This window comes from Ochotona princeps, chromosome 17, assembly GCF_030435755.1.
Source record: "Ochotona princeps isolate mOchPri1 chromosome 17, mOchPri1.hap1, whole genome shotgun sequence".
NCBI lineage: Eukaryota > Metazoa > Chordata > Mammalia > Lagomorpha > Ochotonidae > Ochotona > Ochotona princeps.
Genome location: NC_080848.1, coordinates 14,282,549 through 14,304,415, shown reverse-complemented (window position 1 = coordinate 14,304,415; position 21,867 = coordinate 14,282,549). Strand labels below are relative to the sequence as shown.

The window sequence follows — 21,867 nt, the reverse complement described above, 5'->3', positions numbered from 1 at the left end:
AGGGGTCCTAGACTGGGGCTGCAAGCCCACCCCCCAAACCTGGCCCCCGACCCAGAGCACTGTGGGGATGAAGGGAGACAGTGGGTCCCTCAGTGCCGCTGAAGGTGGAAGGAATCACAGAGAAGGTCTCTCCCCTGTCCCAGGTCCATGTCCTTGACCTCATGGTCCCATGAATGTTGCTGTCCCCCTTTGTTTGATGGGGCAGGTGGAGATGCCAGGCTGGCCATGGTCCCTCCAGCTCCCAGCCATATACAGGCTGTGCCGAGTGTTTGGGGAGGACATGGGCCCCCAGGGACACTGCTGCAGCAACCTGGACATGTCATAGAGGGGCCAGTGCTCACACAGGTGACCCTGGAGTGGGCAGGGACAGGCCTGGGCCCAACCTGGCATCCTAAGATCCAGGTCCCCTCTGAGATCTGGCACATGGCCTCCACCAGCCCCCAGCCTGGAGGAGGCAGGCTCCACAGTGCCCATGGGCCCTGATGCTGCTCAGGTCTTCCCACCAGGCAGCAGCCTCGCAGCTACACGGATGCAAAAAGCCAGCCAAGGCCTGACATCCCCAGAAGGTAGGCACAGGGCACCCACACCTGGCCCCCAGGCTGCCCAGTCCCTGAAGGTGCACTCGTGGCTTCAGGAGCCAGTCCAGGACGTTGTACCCACATGTGCCTCTAGTCCTTCTGCCCTACCGCTACCCCCAATGTGGGGAGTGTCCACCCCAAGTTCCTCTGTTCAGGCCCCATCCCCAGAAGCCTAGGGTGGGGCACACAGAGGGCAGGAGGGTTGTGCCAAGGTGTGTGAGGCTCCAGAAGAAACTGTCACCCACAAGCTAAAGGGAGAGGGGCGGAGGCGGCCCAGCTAGCACGTGGCCGACCACCTGTAGCTCTGAACCTAGGAGTCCCTTCCCGCCCCCAGAACGGCCCCTCAAGCCAGCCCCAACAGCTCAGCACCAGGGATGCGGGGACAAGTGTCCCACCTTGCTCCACTTCCCACCCCGAAGGGGCGCGGCCTCCCCTGGGGAGATTATTTGCTGTTATGGAGAAGGACAGAACCGGGCAGTAACAGCCCGGGCCTGGAGAGGGTGGCGGGAACACCGGGGTCTCGCCCGAGCTCCTACCTTTCCGCCTCCCGGCTGGTGCTTCAGATTTTCAGTGGAGCCAATCTTGGACTTGACGTTCTTCAGGTCTGGCATGGGCACGGGCGCCGTCTGCAGGCGGCTTTTGGCGGACGACGGCGACTTGGGCGGGGTGCGGACCACCGCCACTTTCTTGGGCTCCCGGGTGGGCGGGGTTGGCAGGGACGGGGTGCGGGAGCGGCTGCCGGGGGTGCCCGGGGAGCCAGGGCTGCTGTAGCCGCTGCGGTCCCCGGATTTCCCAGAGTCACCTGCAAGGACACGGGGAGGAAGACAGGGAGGTCATTGAGGCCCCAGAGGTGGCCCCTGGCAGGGGCGAGGCTGGGCAGGCCCCAGCGGCCGCCCCCTTGCCCTTTTCCACAGGGCAGAGGCTGCCAGCCCCCCACTTGGAGCCCCAAACAGCGGGTATGCTCCAGCCAGAGGGCCGCCCCTTCATGCCGCTCCCTCAACTACAGCTACACACACCCCGCCCAGCTCCTGCGCCTCCATTCACCAAAACACAAGATAGCCCAGGCAGGCTGAAGGACCTGCTTCTGCTTGACTCTCCTCTGGGTACCCTGTAACCCCAAAAGGTCTCTGTGCCCCCCTCCATCCATTCCTCCTACACTACACTTCCGGAGCCAACTGCTCAGGCTTTCTCCAAGTGTGGGCCACGGCCCCTTGGTCCCAGAGTCTCAGGAGCTCTGGGGGCTGGTACTGTTGGTACAGCTCAGTAAGCTGCTGCTTGGGATGCTGCAGACAAAGCGTTTGGAGTGGGGTCTGCAGGACTGGTTTGTGGGCTAGGAGCCATGGTGAAGCCTGGCCCTGCCAGCCCTGCCAGCCCTGCCAGCCCGGCTCCGCGCCGCGCAGACTCCTGCAGGAAGAACAGGCACTGAGCTCTGTCACACCTCCCTGTCCTTGCAACCCTTGCACGTGGACACTCGAGGCCTGTCCCCCACTGGCACACAGGAGGCGCCCCCTGGTGGACGCTCAAATCCCATAACGCCACTTGGCCATCTCTGGGAGGACCTGGACCCTCCCCAAGCCTGGGGGTGTCCTTGAGGACGGGGCAGAGTGCAGGACTGCGTCTTGGAGACAGAAGGCAGGACGTGCTTGTGGAGTGGGCATGCCTGAGATGCCAGTGGGGCAGGGAGAGGGAGGCTGGCGTTGTCCACCAGCATTTGTTATGAGTACCGGTTCAAGTTCTGGCTTCTCCACTTCCATCCAGCTCCCTGCTAATGTGCCTAGGAAAAGCAGCAAAGGTTGGCCCAAGGGTTTGGGCCCCTGCCCCCACGTGGGACACCCAGATGGAATTCCTGGCTCCTGGCTTTGACCCGGCCCAGTCATGGCCATTGCAGTCATTTAGGGGGGTGAACCAACAGATGGAAGATCTCTTTCTCTGTCACTCTGCCTTTCATAAAATTAAATCTTAAAAGAAAAAGAAGGAAGAGGATGTGGGAAAGGAGAAATAGGAGGAAGAGAAGCAAGAGGAGAAAGGAGGAGGAGATGCCAAAACCCTGGGTAGGGACAGCCAGTTGAGACTTGCAGAACCCGGGGATGTCTTGAGACAGTGCCTCCTCCCCGATCCCTGCCCTGGAAGCGAATCAGAAGGACAGCACCAGCTTGCCTCAACACCTCCGCACAGCCCACGCAGTGTGGGGACACTGGGCTCAGCGCTGGCCCTTCCAGAGCTGCGGACACAAGCCAGGGTCTGCCCCCTGCAAAGCGGGTTCCCAGTTACCTGGCTCCAGTTTGGGCCTTGCAGGGAGCAGTTTTCTCTGCACTTGTTTGGTAACTTCTAAAGAAAAACCCACAGAAAGCCTCACAAGCATCCACGGCGGGGGGTGGGGACAAAGGCACCACATGCAACACGTGTCTGACGGCGGGGCCCCAGGGAAGCACAAAGCACCCCCTCCCACTTCCCACACTTCAAGTGGTGGACTGGCATAAGGTTAAGAGAAAGCAGCAGGACCAAAGTCATCCATGACACCCACTCAGCACCACCCGTGACCCTGAGCCACACGCACATGAGGAAACCCCAGACAAAGGAAACCAAGCCCACTGGCCGGCAGACACCACCCCATGGCACATGGCGGCGCGGCAACAACACACTGCAGGCAAAGACAGGCTGGTGAGGCCACCCTCGCTCCCCGAGCCCAGGGCCAGCAAAGGCCACAGGGGCTGGCCCAGCTCCCATCACAGCTGGCATTCATGGCCACAGGCTACCTGAGCCCAGCCCCAACAGCAACCCCAGACCAGACTCTTGCTAAGGCCAAGGGAGAGAAAAACATCCGGCCAGGCAATGGGGCGACAGAGCCCACAATGGACACTGACAGAGCCCACAGCTGCCCGGCCACACCTTCCAAGTTAGTGCCTGCTGTGGCGGGGACACTGAGCCCTGCTACCCATTGTGCCTCACCGGGGGCTGTCTCCTCAGAAGCCCTCATTTAGGGTGGTGGCAGTTCACAGAAAAGCCTCCCTCCGACCTGCCCCTTATCAGAGCACACCGCATTCCCTCATGCTGCAGGTGGGCTGCTTAGAGTCTCTTCAAAACCTCCGCGAGCAAAATGTGGGGCCTGCAGAGCTCCCCAAGTCACCATCAGGGTTAATGCTGCAGGGCCAAGGGAGCTGCAGGGTGCAGGGCAGCAGCTCCCAGGGGTTACTGAGAGCCAGGGGCCCAGCGCTGGGAGCTCCCACACCAGCATTGGGGGGAGCATCCTCCTCACCAGAGCCGGGTGGGGTCTTGGGGGAGGGCGTGGTTTTCGCAGGAATCCTGGTGGCATTGGCAGCGCCTTTCTGGCCAGGTGGGGCCGCTCCCCGGGGTGCGGCGATCTTCGATCCAGCTTTCCCATCAGCCCCCTGTGAACCGAATCAGGGAAGAAGGGTTTTTACTGTGGGGCAGTGGAGTGTCCCCAGCATCAGTGCCAGCCAGGTTCTGCATCCCTGGGTCCACTGGATGGCACAGTGTCCTCCACCGACACAAGGGCCTGCTGGGCACACAGCTCCATTGCCCCACACAAGTGCCAACTGTCCTGAAGACCTCCTGCTCCCTGAGAAGCCCCCTGTGTGGTTGTGGGCAGCCTTCTTGCCAAGGCAAGGACCAATGCTGACCTCTGCAGACCTCGCCTGCTGGCTGGTCTTGAGGGTTTGTCTGACAGGTGTCAGCTGCTTCGTCAGCCGCCCCTGCAGTCAGTTTGTGGAAGCTGACCCCAGGATGTTCCAGAGAGCGAGGTCATTCTGATGCTCACCCAAGTGACACTTAGGGCTCAGGAGTGCTCAGGCTGAACCACAAGAGCCAGCACAGGTGCAGCACGTGCCCGTGGACAGCTGAGGGCATGGCTACTCAGAGACAACTGAGACACACATGACAGATTCCTGTGAGGGACACTGATGTGTCCTGATCCAGAGCAGGGCCATCTGCAGCTGCTTCCTGTTACCAAAATCAGAAGGAGCCCCAGCTGGAGTGGCAATTCTCAAGCCAGGGTGCCAGCAGCTGTCTGAGGGGCTGTGGCCATGACAGGGTAGGAGGGACTCATGGAGGCGGCCTCCAGCCCTCTTGGCCACCTCCCGCAGCCTCTCCTCTATCCTGCCCAGGGTTGTGAGGGCCAGAGCTCATCTGCAGGAGGGTGTCTCGGTGTAGAGGCCCGGGCCTCGGCGCCCTGCACTCAGCAGCCTGGCTCCGGCAGAGGGCGACTCCTTACCTTGAATTTCATCTCCTTCGCTCCACAACTGCCGTGGCGGGGAGTGGCAGAAGAGACGTGTTTGGGAGAGGAGTCTGGCTCTGTGCACACAGCAAGGCTGGAGGGTTTGATCAAAGGGTCTGAGCTACCAGGAGGGGGACGTGGGGGGCTAAGGCAAGGCCTAGTTCTCAGGCTCGTGGCAAAGGAAGGTGTGGATGTCTTAAACATAAACATAAATAAAATCAAAGACAAAGTCAGCACATGGGAAAAAACAAAGACAAATGGAAAACAAGGACAGCAACTGCAGATGAGTAAGGCAGGTCAGCGCCTGGCTTGGTGCCCTGCAAGCGGTTCGCAGCCTGGCTTGGTGCCCTGCAAGCGGTTCGCAGCCTGGCCTCTCCGGGGATGGGCTGGAGCTGAAAGGGAGCACCCCCGATCACCCAGCATTGCTGAGCCATGTGTACCCACCATATAGGCCCCCACAGCAAAGATGAAAAGTAGGCACAATGGCTATTGCATCTTCCAGACCCACAGGTGCTTCCCACGTGCTAAGCAGAAGTCGTGGCCAGGAAAGCACTCCAACCTGCTAGGGGTTACCCGTACCCCACTCTCTGCTCGCCTGCCCACTGGCTGGCCCTTGGCCAGCTTCCCACACAGATGGAGCCCTGGGCCTGCCCTGAGGCATGAAGAGGCCATGTGGCACCACTGAGCTCATGCACACACACACACACACACACGCATGCACACACATAGATATTCTAATTGACGTCTCCAAAAAAAAAAAAAAACAAAACCTGTCTTCACACCACCTGGTGGTGAATCCTAGTCTGGCCAAAGTGAGCCCTGGAACTTGGGCTAAATTTCTAGTTTGGATGGAGTGGGTGGCCAATGGGACTGGTGTCCATGTGACTTGTGGTCCCTGGAGAGGGAGGGAGCTGCCCTGTGGGGCCAGCCACCTGCTGAGTGGTGGCTGACACTACAGTGTGTCCCAGCTCCCTCTGCCAAAGTTTGACCAGGAAGCAGGGCCCCAGGAGAGGGAGGCAGGGGGGACTTCCTCCTCCTCCTTCAGGAATCACAGTGGCTAAGCTAGAGCATTCCAAGGAGGAGCAGGTGCAGAGCTGTCCCTGGGCTTCCTGGGGTCTTTCCATCACCCCTGAAGTGACTGAGCCTTTCAGAGGCATGTGCCAAGTTAGAGAAGCTGGCATGAGCACTGGTAACCAGTGCTTCTGCCCCAGCCACGGAGGGCCCCTCTTGGCATGGCCAAGGTCTGCTTAGGGGGGAGCAAAGCCAGGGCAGATGAACGAATGAACTGAACATGAATGACTGAACAGGTGCCTGCCCTTGACAGGTGGGGAGAAGCATCAGTTGAGTCCCAGGGCGGGCCTCATCTGGGCCCTGGGGCCCCTGCCAACCGTCCTCCCCAGCAAGCCCTAACTGCCCAGGGCAGCCAGAGTCTCTGCATGGCACATTCTGCTCTGATCAAAGGCCCTGATGTGTCAGGCAGGATTCCTGCCAGACATGTTAGATTCCTTTAGGGGCAGCAGGATTCTGCACAAATGCACCACTCTGCAGCTACCTCCTCCAAGACACAGAGTCACTAGCAAGGACCACCTAGGGGGAGCGAGCTGCTGGGTGACCACCGAGGGCTGGATGAACAGGCTGTGTCACCCACTGCTCCCGCTGGATGGTGCAGGATGACTAGGGCAGCCCCAGATGCCTGCTGTGCTAAGACCTCCACCCTGCTGGCAGCCCAGGCTTACGCTGCAGGACTCTGGTGTCCATCCAGCTCTCACCAGCCTGCACCTCTTCCCTGCAGGGTCTGCCTAGCACCCCCTGCTTGAGTTGAAGGGCTGAGCCCTTGGCCTAACTCCTATACAGCTGAGAGGACTTCAAACAGTTCTCTCAAAAATGGGATTTCAAAATTATTGCTAGTGCAAAAAGAAAGAAAGAAAGAAAGAAAAAAGTGAATGGAAAGCATGGTTGTTTTCATCCTACACCTTTCCCATGAACTTGTCACACACCCCCTATGTGCCTGGCTCATGTCTGTGGTGCAGGACATGTCGAAGCCAGCTGTATTGCAGTGACTCCAAGCAGGCCTGCATCTGCTGTCACCGCCACACCTCAACCAAGCTGAGGAAATGACAACGAGAGGCAGTGGCACTGGAATTGCCCTTCTCTGGAGGAAGTCACCACTAGGGGTAAACACGGGCATTTAAACACCTGCCGAAGTCCTGGCCCCAAGGCACAGCATCTCCTCACCCTTGACTGGCATCACACGGCTTCCAGGAGCATGTGCTTACCTTTGCCTTTTTGTCGTCGCTTCCAGCCCCATCTCTGCCTTTACTGACCATGCGAGCTGACAAGACAGAAAATGAGAACACACATTACACCTGCTCCACGCCCCATGGACAGTGCCAGGCTGTCTCCTGCTTCACCCCCCTGAGTGAGTCTGGCAGAAGGCAGGTCAACCTCCTCCCCTTGAAGCCCATGAGGTCCCTCACTGTTAGTATCCACACAGCACACTGGGGACATTGCTTGGAGCAGCCTGGCAAGAAGGGGTGGTAGGCTGGCCAGAGAGGGGAGGGGCATGCAGAAGGGACGCAGCAGATGTGTTAGGGGCACGTGTTAACACAGGGCTGGCTGTCCAGGGAGGCGGATGGTGCAGCTGACCCACCCCACGAACCAATGGCTCCTTCCTGGTCTGTGCGCAGAGCCAGCCGCACTCCGTAGAGGAGTGGTTCAGGACCACGGACAGGGCAGGGGCCGCTCAGCCAGGCCTCAGGCTCCCACAGCATTCCAAGTTCAAGGTGTGGGTGGTCTCCCCCTGGTGGCCTTGCCAGGCTTTGGTTCGCTACTCCCCCTTAGACCCTTGGGCCCTGGCTCCCCTACCCCATGCTGCCCACTGTGCTGTGTTCCCGGTTGTCTTCCATGGTCACACAACAACATAACAGATGAGCCTGGCAGGCACGGTTACATCCTCCCACATCTGGCTGTAGCCCCAAAGGCTGCCTCTTAGCAATGGGGGGGGGGGGGTCTCAAATACTACCCTGGCTGCTGTCATGCATGCCCAGCTCTCCCCCAGCCAGGGTGACTTAGCCTGGGTGTTGTGTTCCCAACCCAGGAGACTACGCCTTGAACTCCCCCAAAGGAGCTCTGAGCCAGGTCCCATCAAACATCCTACCCATTGCCTCTGCACTCTGGCACCACATGCTGGGGGTCCTCATTCAGGTGGCCTTGCCCCTCGGTGGGCGTGAGCCACCACCCCAAGTACCCATGTCAGGGGGACCTTCTCCCTATACACTGACTTCTGACTGTGCCCACTGGCTTTGGGCATTACATCCTAGGCCCCAGGGTCTGCGGACCTCTCGCAGCTCCTTATCAGCTGCTGGAGCATGGATTTCCTGGCTCCAAAGGGAGAGGTGGCCAGAACAGATTCTCTCAGAGGGGCAGCCAAGAGCCCCAGGTGGACAGGATTCCCGGGTGCTTTCTTCACTCATGAGACAACTCAGGCATCCGCTAGCTCTGCCCTTCCCAACTAGGGCAGAGCCCAGCCTGTACCCTCCACGAGGCGGGGGCAGATGAATCTGGGCATTGCTACTGGTACAACCTGGCCAGAGAGTCTGGTGGGCCCTGGTAAAACCTGTGGCCACAAAGCCATTTAACTTGGGTTGCATTGTTGTTTCCAAACTCATGGAGCCGTGGCAATTCCATGCCACCTCCCCTGGCCCAGACAATAGAATACTGACTGCAATACTTGCTCGGTGTGTGCCGCGAGACAGCTGTCTGCCCCTGCTGAGCGGGATCCAGCACTGGTTTCTGCTACTGTGTGACCTCAGGCCCCTCTGAGCCTTGGTTTCCTCATCTGTGCAGTGGCCATGTGCGTAATGCCTGCTTGGGAGACCAGAGGATGTGTCCTGGTGCAGGCGGCTGCCCCACTCTATGTGGAACAGGCGACTGGCTGGGGCAGAGGGCAGGGCAGAAAGCACTGGGCAGGAGTCGGTGACATGCGTGTTGGCAGCCAAGCATGAGAGCACTGTGTGTTACCAGAGCCTGGGCTGGGGGGCAAGTAAGAGGCAGCTGAGGACTGCAAAGGGGTTTGTGGTCGTCCCCACAGTTCCAGCAGTGCAGCGGCAGTGTCCACAGCCCGGGTGGCCACACGGGGCACCAGGGAAGGAGCAGGCACTTAAAACACAGACCTTTGAGCTGAGGGACCCGGCTGATGGGCCTGGCTGGCCGACCGGCCACGGGGTGCTTTCCAGATGGTGCCAGAAGGTCGGTTTCTTGGGTGCCCTGTCCCAAAGAGGGATCCTGGGCTTCTTGCTTCTCTGCAGGGTCCCCCGAAAGCACAGTCCCTTCCAAGTCCGACTCTGAGCATGCCTGCTGCTGCTGCTGGGTGCCAGCCCTGGCCTCCACATGGAGGGTGGGCTCCAGGGGCACCACTGCCATCAGCCCCGTGGAGGCTGCGACCTTGGTCTCTGTGGTCACTTCAGTGAGAAGGTCAACAGGGAGTGGGGACCCCAGGGTGCCGGCTGAAGCTTCTCGGGCAGACCTCTTAGAGGGTGACCTGCCTTGGTCTGGGGAGGCCTGGGACGACTCATCGATGTCACGGTCTTTATCTGCCTCCCCCTGGGACCCCAGCCTCTCTTTGCCATGATGCCCATTCAGAGCCGGCCCCTCCTGGCTTCCTTCAGCGCCCCCAGGCCCCGGCCCCAAGAGCTGCAGTGCAGCTTCTCCGGAAGGGCCTTCAGGCCCAAGAGGAGCCCCCCACATGTCAGACACACTCTGATGGGGCAGCCCCAGGGTCTCTGTGCCTGAGGCCTGGCTTGCTTGGAGCCCTGGCTCCCCGAGCAGGCTTTCCCGGGCCTTCATGATCTCAGGTTCCTTCTGCAGAGATCCAGGGAAGGCAGGCTTCTGGAATTCCAGGCCCTCCCTGGCCAGGTCCCCATGTTTCAGCTCCGACTCTTGTGGGGACTCCAGAGGGCCTCCTGGTGGTGGAAGCTCTGGGAAGACAGGATGCTGCAGTGGAAGGTGGTCCAGCAACCCAGCTATGGCTTCCGGCTCTTTCTGGCCAACGGGTGGCACTGAGATACCAGGCACTCCTCCACCATGGCCAGGCTGAATGTGAGCGCTATGCTCCTTGGCCAGGGGCCTCACAGGTACTTCCCTCTGCCAGCTGGGAACGGTTGCCTCCTCTGGGTTTGAAGAGGCAGCGATGGCACAGATTAGCGAGGGTATTCTGCTTGTTGAAGAGGGAACCAGGCTCTTGACATAGGGAAGGACTTTTGTAAACGAGGTGGCCTGACAAGGCCACAGGGGTCCCACTCTGTGCTTCTCCAGCTGCTGCTTGCTTGGACAGAGAGCACCAAGGAGTGGTATGGCTGCCACCACCTCCCTAGGCAACCCTGCCTGAGCACTGCCCCTTTCTGCGCTCCACCTTGGCCCTGGAGACCACCAACGCTCCTCCTGGCATGGGTGTCACTCCTGTGCCAACCAGGCCCCTACAGGGTACCAAGGACATCAGCTACTCAGAGGCTGCCTTGGACTGAGTCCCTAGTACCACAGGAGCTGCTCCCTGGCCTGGAGCATCTGCATCCCTGGAGGAGGCGGGGGCCTATGTGGGGCTCAGCTGGGGTACATGGAGGGCTCTTCACCTCACTCCCTCTTTCTCACTGCTTGCCTTTGAGGCAGATGAAACCAGAAGAGGCCCATGAAGCCACTCTGCCTGAGGCCTACTCCAGAAGGCTGGCAACACCAAGCAGCAAGGACCACCACTGACAGACCCGCTGCAGGGTCCTTCCGGCAGGGCCACATTCAGGGGGCCGGCGCAGTATGGGGGGTAGACCCCAGCACCAGCTGGCACTGGTTGTGTAATTGCTGCATGCCCACCCATCCGACTTTTGCATTCACACCAGCATGGCCCGTGTGTGTGAGAGAGGGCTCTTCTGCCCAGCACGTCTTCTACCTCCTGGTACTGGAACATGTCTGCTGGTCCCAAGAACAAAACCACCCTCCTCCCCAGCCTGCTGGAAACCAAACTCATGACCCCAAAGGACTCAGGTACTTGTAAGGCAGGGACTCAATTGAGGGGGAGAAGGTAGACAAACACAGGGGGTGTGTCCACACTAGTACAGCCGTGGACACATGGCTGATGGCTGGCCCCTGGCCCCAGGGGAGTTGGCAGGGCTGGGGGCTGGCTTGGCCTCATCTGGCTCTGGCCTGAGGCTCAGCTCTCAAGCTCATTCATGTTCTGCTTCTAATATCACATATTGCTCCTGTCACACAGCGGCTGATCACAAAACACGCCCTGTGGGGTTCAGCCCGTGGCAGGAACACTCTAACAGCAGCTCTGTAGGGATCTGGAGGCCTTATTGGGGCCCTCAGTCAATCTCCAGAGGAACAAGACACATGGACAGCTGTAGGAGAGCAACCCATGCCAGGCCGTGCCACCCGCAGCCACTCCTAGACCCGCAGCAAGGGCAGCTGCAGTGGGACACCACCTTCTGAAGAAGGCCTTCCTGGGAATTTTCTTCCTGGGGTGCTCCTGTTCTCTCACAACCCACGCACCTCCACAGCCTCCCAGGGGGTCACCTGTCATCTTGGGATGCTTCCTGCTCCAGTCCCAGCTACTCCACGCTTCCAATCCAGCTTTCTGCTGGTGCACCTGGGACGCAGTTACTGATGACCTAGGTGCTTGGATTCCAACCAGTCATGTGGGAGAATGGAACAGAGTTTCTGGCTGCTGGCTTCAGCCTGGCCTAGCTTGAGCTGGTGCAGTGTTTGGGAGCGGGGGAGTCGACCTGTGGTAGACACGCTCTCTCACTGCCTCACAAATATATACAACTTTCAAAAGTGTGTTCTATTTCTACAACAGATTGAAAAAAATAGAGAGACAAGGTCCCAAAACACAAATAGCAAGTAGACCTTAAAAAATCAGTATAGGATTGTATGCAGCGTGCGTGTGTGTGTGTGTGTGTGTGTGTGTATGTGTGTGTGAGACCAGTGACGGGCAGCTGGAGTTCCGTGCTTCCTAAGTTTGTCTCCACCCAGAGCAGAACCCAGGCCTCTGGCAAGCACATGGACAGCCATGTCCACATCCAGGGAGAGTTCCCCACAGGGACCCAGCAGCTCAGCTGCATGTGGCCCCTGCTGCCACTGCAGGGACTGTGACAGGGCCAGCACAAAAGTGGCCTGACTCTCTTTCCAGAGTAGGTTTTGGGGGACAAAGTCTGCACCCAACACATGTGAAGGGTATTTGCTAGAGTGGCCTGGATGCTGCATGGGGTGTGTGCACCCCATATGTCAGGAGCCCCTGGATGGAAGTTCCAGCCCTGTCCCCAACTCCAGCTTCCTGTTACTATGGGCTTTGGGAGACAGCAGCCACACCTCAAGGCCCGGCCCTGCCACCTGTTCGGAGCACCTGACATCAGTTCCCATCTACTTTCGAAAAGCTGGTTCAGATAACCAGCTCTAGAGGTTGTGCCCAGAAGCGCTGGGTGCTCCAGCTTGGCACAGAGATGGGTCCCATGGTGCATATCCTCTTCCTGACACTTTCAAAGCTCTTGGCTTCCCACCCCCTGCCCCCATGAGGCAAACAGGAGTCATGGGGCAGGGACGCCCCTCCAGCTCTGCAAGAACAGGGGTAGGGGATAAGCCTCACAACACCTCCCCGAGACCCCTCTTTGGGCACAGGGTCTCCTCGAGGCAGACAGCCCCAAGGGCAATCCCAGAAGACCTGGCAAATCCCTTGGCACTTTCTGGAGATAAAGAACAGGTCCTCCTCTCAGCTCTTCTGCCTTCTAGAAGCTTTCATCTTAGCTCTAGGCTGTTAAGTTCACCTGAGATAAGACACAAAATAAACCCTGCCCCAGGGCATCTGTACCCAATATGTCCATTGCCTATACCCGGGGACTGCTGGGAGTGTTAGGTGTGAAAATATGTGTGACCAATGATTGCACAAGACTGTTTTTCTAGAACACAGCCATCTGTGTAGGGCTGCCCAGGAGCGAGTTCCACTAAGGGGATGCCTGAGGGCAGCCTGTAGGCTGTGTCATTCACCCCAGCCACTCTCAGCTCCCTGCCTGGCAGGGCCAGCTTCCTGCAAGGCACTGACCACTTTTTTCAAAAGGGAAAACAAAAATGCCAGGGCGCTTTCTCTGAAGGCATTTCAACACATTTGTGGGCAGGATGGCATGAGTTTGCTTGGGTGAAAAATACTTTTCAATCCATGCATAGGTTTTTCTCAATCCACGTTTCCCGGGGACCTTGCAAACACCCCTCTAATTCTCGTTTTTCAAAATGTTCTGCCCCAAGATTTATTTATCTTTGAAGTTCACTTTCCACGAACTCTTGAAACGGCCTGCATAGACCTGTATGGCCGATCTTCTCCAAGACTGACACCCCCAGACAAGACACCAAGACACATCTTCTCCAAGACTGACACCCCCTGCCTGAAGGCTCCCTGCCTTCCTGCCAGCCTCCCCCAATGCCGCGCCTGCAGCACACTGACCTTGAGTCACGTGTCCCGCAGCTTGGTCTTCCAGATTGGGGGTGTCTCCAACGCCGGCTTCTTCAGCTAGGGCCCGCGTTGGCAGGTGAGGAGGACGAAAGCAGACACAGTTACTGACGGGAGACACGGGGCTCTGGGGCCTCGGGCCTCTCCTAAAGTACACCACAAGGGAAGGGCCGCCCACAAGCACTGCGGGGCCCAGTCGGGCTCCACGGCAAACGATGCCACTGGGGGCGGCGAGGACAGAGGTTCCATTGGACAGAAGCCACAACACCTGCACATTTTGTGATCCAGAAGAGCAGACCTGCCCCGCAATCCCAGCCCCACTCTTCTAGGATGCACGCTTCTAGGACGCACGCTCGGTCACACCCCACAGCATACTGGAAGGATGGAGGGGTCAGGGGAGGCATAGTTGGCAGTGGAGTCACACAGCCAGGCTCAGGCCTGGGCACCCGGATCCATGGGCCTCGCAGGGCCTCCGCGGACTTGTTCAGAACCCCAAGGGAAGAAGCTGGTTTGTGCTATGAAAGGATGGTGAGGCCATTGAGTTTGAGTGAAAGAGGTTAGCAGGTGCCTGCAACATAGCAGGTGCCTCAAGGCTGTCAAACTCCTGCCCTCCACCCCACTGCGCAACCTGCTGATGGTGTGTGCAGAACACATGCCACCTGGCTGCAGCTTATGGGGTGTCCTGGGCTCCCATTCGGGGTGTCACAACTGGCTCCAAACAAAGAATATTGAGAAATGTTCCCACTTCATCAGGAGTCCTTGAAGCCACTTGCTCTAAAGCCTGAATCCCAATTCCTCCATCACAGAACAGTAGGAGTTCCTCCTACCCCGCCCCTGCAGGGCGAGGATGGCAGGTGTCCAATGGCCAGTGGCCATGCACCTAGTTCCTGGCACAGAAGCAAGCTGCAGGATGGGACAGTGCCCGATGGGAGACGGCTCTCAGAGTGCCCATGAGGGACTGGCTGGGACCCAGACTTGCTATCACCCCAGCATGTGAAAATTCAGGAGCCGGGACTGCCACGGCGGCCCAGGCCTGTACAGAGAACACAGGGGAGGCCAAAGCAAGGAGCTCTGAGGCACAGTGTCCCCAGAGACACTCAGTGTGGTGGCTGTTCTGGAATAGCTGCTGTGGGGGCTCCGGCAGCGTAAACTGTGCTGGCTGCAAGGTGACAGTGAGAAAAGGGCAGACGAAAGCTGGGTCAACTTTCCAGGAGCACAGCACCTGGGGTTGGTCCTCCGCGTCTCCGACCAGGTTACAAAAACAAGAGACAGGTGCAGTCAATGACAGCAAGGCCAGTTGAATGGCCATGGGGTCCTGGTAACAGAGGACAGGAAGGGGCATTCCTGGGTCATTGCCAAGCCTTGGTAACAGCAGGGGCCATGGCCTGGGCTGGTGCGAGCCAGAGACCCAAGGCTGTCACCCTGTGTGACCCTGGCAGGGTAGAGAGGTGGCTACACAGGAGGCTGTAGCTTAGACAGCTCAGGGCAGGTGCAGCCAGTTCCGAACCCCTGCAGGTGCAACCTGGACGGCACCCCCCAGGTGCAGCCGCTTCTGCGACTGCAGACTCAGGCCCTTCTAACCACCTCAGAGTGACAGAATCAGCTATACTCCCATCCCAGAGTCAGGCTAATTGCCCACGCAAGACTGTGCCAGACAGCAGGACACAGAGCCAGGGTCCCCACCACCTGGCCAGGGGCTTGCTCCACAGTCCTCACGTGCCCTGGGAGGATGCCCCTTCCTCCCAGCCAGGAAAGCCTCCCCATGGATTAACTGGAAAAACAAGCGCAAGGATGACACTGATGTCCCTGTACAGGCGCATCTTGGACACATTAGCCCTGGAGATACTGCTGGCCTCCACAGTGGGCGCAAGGACTGTGGCCTGGGCACACTTGGGCAGCAGAGCTGTTTGTGTTGGAGTCTCAGCTTGAGCCCCAATGGGAAGTCAGCAGTGGCTGCGGGAAGTGCTGTCCTGTCCTGGCGACCCTAGGCGGCAGGTGGCAGTCTGTGTGATGCTCTGTGGGTGCCGCAGGCAAGTGCCACACCTGCCCTGAGCAGGTAGGCCTGGAGCCCACACTACCTCGAACATCCTCTCAAGGCCTGGTCAGCTGCGCCCAGTGCTGGCGGCGTGGGGCAGGCAGAAAGCTGCGCGCGGGTGTGAAGAGCGCCCCAGACTGCGCTCCGGAGCGACCAGGGCGGCCACACAGGCAGGGACCTGACGCAGAGCTCCCGTCGCCCCAGATGCTCCGAAGCCGGTGTGTGTTCACTGCCCTGCCTCCCCGGGGTGGGGGAACCTCCACGCCAGGCTTGTCTGGGCAGCAGGCAGCCCGGCCCGCGGCGGGGGCCTGCGGAGCCGCCCTCACCTGTGGTTCCTTCGGGGATGTCGGCGTCGGGCTGGGCGGCGGCCTGCTCGCCGGGAGCTCTCTCGTCCACTAGGGGCGCTGTCATGTCTGGAAACCACCGAGAGCGGCCTCAGCGGCGCGAGGCGCGCAGCCCCGGTGCCCGGAACGAGGCTCGTGCGGGAGCGGCAGCAGGCGCACCCCCGCCACATGCAAGGAAAGCAACCGCCGCTGCCGGGCACCCCCACCCTCGGAGACGCCGGCAGCCCAGCGCGCGCGCGCGCGCACACACACACCGCGGCCGAACAGCTTGCAGGGGCGTCGCCGCGTGCCGAAGCAGGTGTGCTGGGGTCCAGAGGACCCTTCCCGGGAGGACAGAATGGGGCTCTAGGATGCGTCTAGGGCTTTATGGGAAGGCGCTGAGCTTCATTCTCCTCTTCCACAAAATGGAAGCGCTGCGGTGTCCTCCTGTGCCAACAGCCTACCCTCCCACGCCCTAACCACAGGTCTCCGTCTGGTGCGGGGCAGGTGCAAGCTGTTCAGGGGAGGCTGCGTGACCGCGGGCGGGACAGAGCTAACACCTCGGAGCCGGCAGTCCTCCCTGGCCGGCCGGGTGAGCCCAAGGAACCGCCCACGGCAGCCGAGCCGTGCACTCCCGCCCCTTCCCTGCGAGGGGAGCGCACGCACATGCAGGGTAGAGACCTTTCCCGAAGGGTTAGGCCCAGCCTAGTGCTGCAGATGACGAAACTGCCCTAACAGGACAAGCAGGAAATGGTTCCAGTTACTGGTGCTAAGGAGGAGAGCGTAGGAGATGTAGCAGCGGAGAGCACCATGCCGGCCCTTTCAGGGGGCACCTGCGTGCCAAGCCACCTGCGATACATGATAGCCATGTATGTAGACACTGGTTCCAGCGCCCAGAGCAAGGCCCACAGCCCCCGCACCACCAGGGGAGCATGGGGCAGATTCGGTGAACCCATCACCCAAAGGCCACCTGCACACCCACCCAGCTTGATTGCCTCTTTCTCAAAGCGCTTGTTGCCCCCGCCTCCCTTGCAGCAAGAAGGGGTGGTCATGACACTCTGTTTGGACCAGTGACACGGAGTCTTCTGGCAAGAGAAATCTGCTTTCCTAGTGCATCGGAAACACACTGGGTTTCAGGGGCTGCGGAGGGCATATGCAACGGGCAGAAGTGCAGCAGGTGTCTGGCAGGCAGGAGGCAGCCATGCACCCACTTGGGAAGAGCGAGGCAAAGACAAGCACACTGTAGAGTTGTGGCCCGGGGCCGGCGTCTCACCACGGGACTCTCCACCGTGCGATGTGGTCCGTAACCCAGGTCTGCCCACCCCCCCACCACATGACATGAAAGGGTGGTCAGTCAGGACCCAGTACCCCTGACACCGGATGTCTGCAGAGCACGGGTGAGGAGTGTGGCCCACACCGAAGCCCCCCTACATGAAGCCCACTAAATCAAGACCAGATATAAACTGGGACCTGCTCTTTCCCTCGGCCAGGGCCAAACAGCTGCTCTGGGCTCTGGTGGTCCCAGAGGGCAGAATGAGGGTGGCTGTGTGTTGGGGGGGTGGTTCCTGGGAGCTCATGGGAGGGTGACTGCTGTGGTACAGGGAACCCATGAGGCTGCCCTGGCGCACAGCCCCGCGATGCACATGTGTTCCAGCGATGTCTTGCAGCCCCATCCTGCAAAGCACCCCAAGTGGATGTGGCTCACAGCCCGCAAGAGTGGAAGCAGCAGAGGAAGCAGGAGGGGAGGCGCGAACATGGCCAAGCGTAGGCTGCAGTGCGCATGGAGATGGGGGCAGGGGTGCCTGTCTGAAGGGAGAAGCCACGAGAGGAGGGGCCCCACCTTCGGCTGTCGGCGTGCTCTTAGCATCAGAGGTCTCAGAACCTGGTTCCTCAGATCCATCATCAGCGGGGCTCTGCAGGGCAGACTCTGGAACATACACAAGGAGCCCTTCAGAGCGGCTGCCTCAGCCCGATGGCCCCCTCGGCCCTGCGCGTGGAACCCAGGGAGCAGGAACACGGCCGCATGATGGACCCAAGGAGGGCTGTCTCCCCCCCGCCCCCCCCCCCCCCCGCACACACCAGGACCAAGACGAAACTGCTGTGTGTCAGCTCTTGGTGGGTGGAGAAACTGCTTTCATTACTGAGCGGCCACAGGGACGTTGACATGCCGGCCAACCCCGCTGCGAGAGAACAATGCCCCACTCATTGCTGTGCTGAGTGAGCCCAGGTTGTACAACACAGATGGTCATGACCTGCCTGGAGCCTGACCTGCAGGAGCTGTGCGTGAGGTCCCCGGGATAAAAAGGCTAGCCGACCTAGCGTGACCTGCAGGGCCCACTGTTCAGAGAAGGGCAAGTCTTGGGCCCAAGCAGCCAGGCTGCCATGGCAGCTAGAGCCCAGGTGGGCTGGGCTGGGCTGACGCTTGGATGAACCTGTCCTGTTCCATCTCTCCCCAGGCATGTGGGTTGGGACTCCATCTCAGGACCTCAGTTTGTACAAGATGGGTGCGAGGACGGCAGCTCCACCTGCCTCCTCCCAGAGCTATTGGAAGGACCGCAAGAGTGAGCAGGGGTGAAGGCACTTGGCTGGCAGGAAGAGGCTACCCGTGGGGACCAGCTCTCCCCCTGTGAAGGATCCAGGGATCTGGAACGGGGAGGGGGACAATTTGGGGCTTCCACTAGGGCTGACACCCCGTGGACCATGCTCACAGCCATCACAGTCACGGTGCGCACTGGGATAGCAGACAATTGGGTGGCAGGCACAGGACTGGATGGATCCAGATTATGATGGGTCAGAGGGACAGGTGACCAGATGTGGGATTCCTCAGCCTCAGCCTATGGAAATTCAGGTGGCACACTCCTCCCCACCCCACCCCCCTGCCTTGGATGGCTAATGGGGTTTCAGCTGCTGCCTAGCTATCCCATTCACAGTGTAGATTGGAGCGTGGAGGGCACATGGGGCCCCCATCATGCGCCCACCACACAGCTGCCAGGAATGTGCTCCCGACAACTTCCCCAACCTGCCTCTCTGCCTCAGTTTCCTTGTGTAAAATGGTCATAGATCCAGCGCCACCCATTGGTGAGCAGGAAATGGCTTAAAGCTTATCTGAAGCTACATGTGTCGGACCTTGTTGTGGGCTAAGAAGTTAATAGGGCTCATTAAGCTGAGCAGTAACAGGAACTGGGCTTGCCACTACAGCAGAAGTAGAGGCTGAAACAGACTAACTGGACTCAGTTGTATCCAGTTGCTTGGCTAAAGGACTTTGGAGGAAGGGTATATAAGGAGAGGTGAAGGAGTAATAAAGAAGAGACTTTGGAGAGACTTCTACATTCACTGGTCTCCTGTTGGTGCTTCATCCCCAGACCCTCTCCCTGTCCACGTTACTGGCTCCGCTGGCCGGAGCAGTGCCTGGCTTGTGAGAAACCCCTGCAGGGGGCATGGTATTGGCCAGACCTGGGTGAACCAACAGCAACCTGGGTACTGCTTCTAGGGTGCCGATCATGACATCCTACTGCACCGAAGAGACAGATGGTCTCTGGCGAGACAAGGAAATCAAGTCACTGGACAGAACATTCTGGAAAATATCTGAATGGGAGGAACTCAGTTGGAAGGACTCTGCAGTGTCCATCTTCCCCTCTTGTTTTTCTAGCCACTTTTCTGAAGTGTGACACCTGGAAGATGGAAAACCCATGCAAGGAGGACAGAACTGCTTCCACCTCGTGAAAGGTAAAACCTGCTTTCAGCTCCCAAAGCTGGGGCCAGGCCTGGCTCACTGAGCGCTGCCCTCAGGAGAGGCTGCTGGCCCTCGGTGGATGGCAGGAGGTGATAAGCCATGGGTGAGGTATCCAAGGTTCTATGAAGGCTGTAGTGGGACTGGCCAGGGTCATGATGGCAGGATCACCAACAACAGAAATACCGGGGGTGGCCTGGGATGGGGACACGGCCTGGACTGGTGCAGTTGCAGGTGCACCTGGGGCATTCAGTGGCGAGTTCTCTTGGGTCATGGGAGGCATAGTGGAACTCTGAGTAAGTCTTGGGGGATGGGGAGCAGTCCCAGAGCCAGTCTGGGGCTAGTTCTGAGTGTAAACAAGGAGAAGGTGAAAAAAAAAAGGCATATGTGGAGTTGAAGTGCACCTTGAAATCAGACTCTCCACATCCCTGGTCCAGAGGCCAGCTCTGGACACCTGGCTGTGGCCACGGCCACTCAAAGGCGCCCCGCCCCCCACACACACAGCAGCTCCTCCTGAAGCCAGCAGGGGTGTCCTGGGAGGCAGCACCTTGCTCCAGAACACAGGACCATACAGGAGACATTTGCTGGAACTCCCAGTTGAACGCTTCCCCAGAGGTATCCCAAGATTATTCCTCAATAGCTCGATTCACTAGAGTGCATCATTCTACCAACTAACTGATCTTTCCTAAGGAAGCCCTCTTCTGCTTTCACCCGTCTCATCCTCCACGTTTCATTTTTATTTGTCCTGGTGTTTCTCATCAATATTCAAAACAGTCTTTTTTCACTTAAGTGTTGTTAGTAAGGCGACACCTTCTGTGAAGTCAAATCATCACTCCCTTATAGAAATAGCTCACTTCCCACCCTCAGTGGCAAGAAATTAATTTGATGAGAACTCTGAAAATCACTTGCTTTCTTGGGAAACAATCTTTGGATAAGCAAAGTATCTTCACATGCATTCCTTTGTTGGGCGTTTCTAAGTGTTGAGTCACTTAAAATTTTGCATTATATATGTTTGAGCACAGAACTTCTGATTGTGTTTTTTGACTTTGTTTTTTCCATCATCTTTGAAAGGCAGACATATTTGTTCACACACACACACACACACACACACATACACATCTTTCATCCACCAGTTCACTCCCCAAACGCCAGGAACCCATGTGGATGGCAGGGCTTCAGCTATCATCCTCTGTCCCCCAGGACCCACAATTTAGAAGCTGGGATTAGGAGAGGAGCCAGAACTTGAACCAAGGCACTTGGCCAGGAAATAAGAAGTGCCTCAGCCACTGTGTCAAACTCCCAGCCCTGATTTCATGTACAAACTTCCCTTTAAAGTTGGTTTATCTGAAGGACAGAGAGGGAGAGAAGTCCCATCTGCTGATGCGCTCCTGACATGTCTGCGGTGGCCAGGACTGAGGGCAGGAGCTGGGAATTCAACACAGCTGTCCCGTGTGGGTAGCAGGAATCCTATTACCTGAGCCATGGTCACTGCCTCCCAGGGTCTGCACTGGCAGGAAGTGGAGCCGGAAGCCCGAGCTGGGATCACACCTGGCACGGCACTCCAGGCGTCTTATACTCCAGCCTCCTGGGTATGATGTTTCAGGTTAAGGAAGGGAAGTGGCTCAGACAAGCACACTATGAGCAGCTTGGAGGCCCAAGTAACTGAGTGAGTTTGTTCTTTCTTCTTCACAAAAATGGCTGCAACGGCCAGACAGGGCTGAGTTGATCCAAAGCCAGGAGTCAGAAGCTTCATCCGGGCCTTCCTCATGGTTGCAGGGTCCCAAGGCTTTGGCCCATCATCTACTGCTTTCCCAGGTCATAAGCAGAGAGCTGAATGGGAACTGGAGCAGCTGGGACATGAACCAGTGCCCATTTGGGATCCCAGTGCTTACAAGGTGAGGGTTAAGCCACTGAGCCATCATGCCAGGACCAAGGGAAGCATTCTTTTAAGTGAATTTGCTAGTCTAGAATAGTTTTAGATTTGCAGAAAGACTGTGAAGTTAGTATATAAGAGAACATTCCATGTCCAGTCTACTGGAAACTCCTAGAATGATTCTGGTGAATTTGTCTCAGCATATAACACACTTAAAGTCCCTTTTTAATCAGATTGTCCTGCCTCTAAATTTTTTTTAGGGTGTAGAATTTGGTATTTTGCATTGGAACCCGGATTCTATCTGTGAGAGCCAAGTGACAGGGAAGAGTGGAGGTCTGCCTTAGAGTGCCACAAGCCAGCCAGGTCCTCTACCATTGTGAGCCTGGGGAACCTTGGCGGTGATAACCCCTGGCCGCCAGCCAAGTGCTCCCAGCTGCTGCCTTTTCAAGCAGGGTGCTTTTAGCTTTGTTCCCCAGGTCCGGACACCCGCAGGGGGGGAGAGGCTCCCCCTCAGCTCATTGCACATAGGCTTAGAGGGAACTCCTTGATCTCCCTGCCCACCCCAACCCAGCAGCAATGAGCTTCTGGGGAGGGCAGCAGCTGAGA

At 58.5% G+C, this 21,867-nt stretch overlaps 1 protein-coding gene across 23 annotated transcripts in view; it reads right to left on the bottom strand.

The window, feature by feature from the left end:
- Positions 1-21,867, bottom strand: part of MAPT (microtubule associated protein tau) — a 73,033-nt gene that overhangs the window by 11,959 nt on the left and 39,207 nt on the right. For 2 of the 23 annotated variants that reach the window (XM_058675624.1, XM_058675621.1), the window contains exons 3-11: positions 17,499-17,585; positions 15,662-15,748; positions 13,295-13,360; positions 8,985-9,980; positions 7,089-7,144; positions 4,810-5,007; positions 3,835-3,967; positions 2,850-2,906; positions 1,115-1,380 (exon numbers count right to left, since the gene is read on the bottom strand). In XM_058675624.1, coding sequence (XP_058531607.1) covers positions 1,115-1,380; positions 2,850-2,906; positions 3,835-3,967; positions 4,810-5,007; positions 7,089-7,144; positions 8,985-9,980; positions 13,295-13,360; positions 15,662-15,748; positions 17,499-17,585 — 1,946 coding nt within the window. The remainder of the gene's footprint in view (positions 1-1,114; positions 1,381-2,849; positions 2,907-3,834; positions 3,968-4,809; positions 5,008-7,088; positions 7,145-8,984; positions 9,981-13,294; positions 13,361-15,661; positions 15,749-17,498; positions 17,586-21,867) is intronic. The other 21 variants (XM_058675625.1, XM_058675622.1, XM_058675630.1 and 18 more) reach the window with 15 other exon arrangements.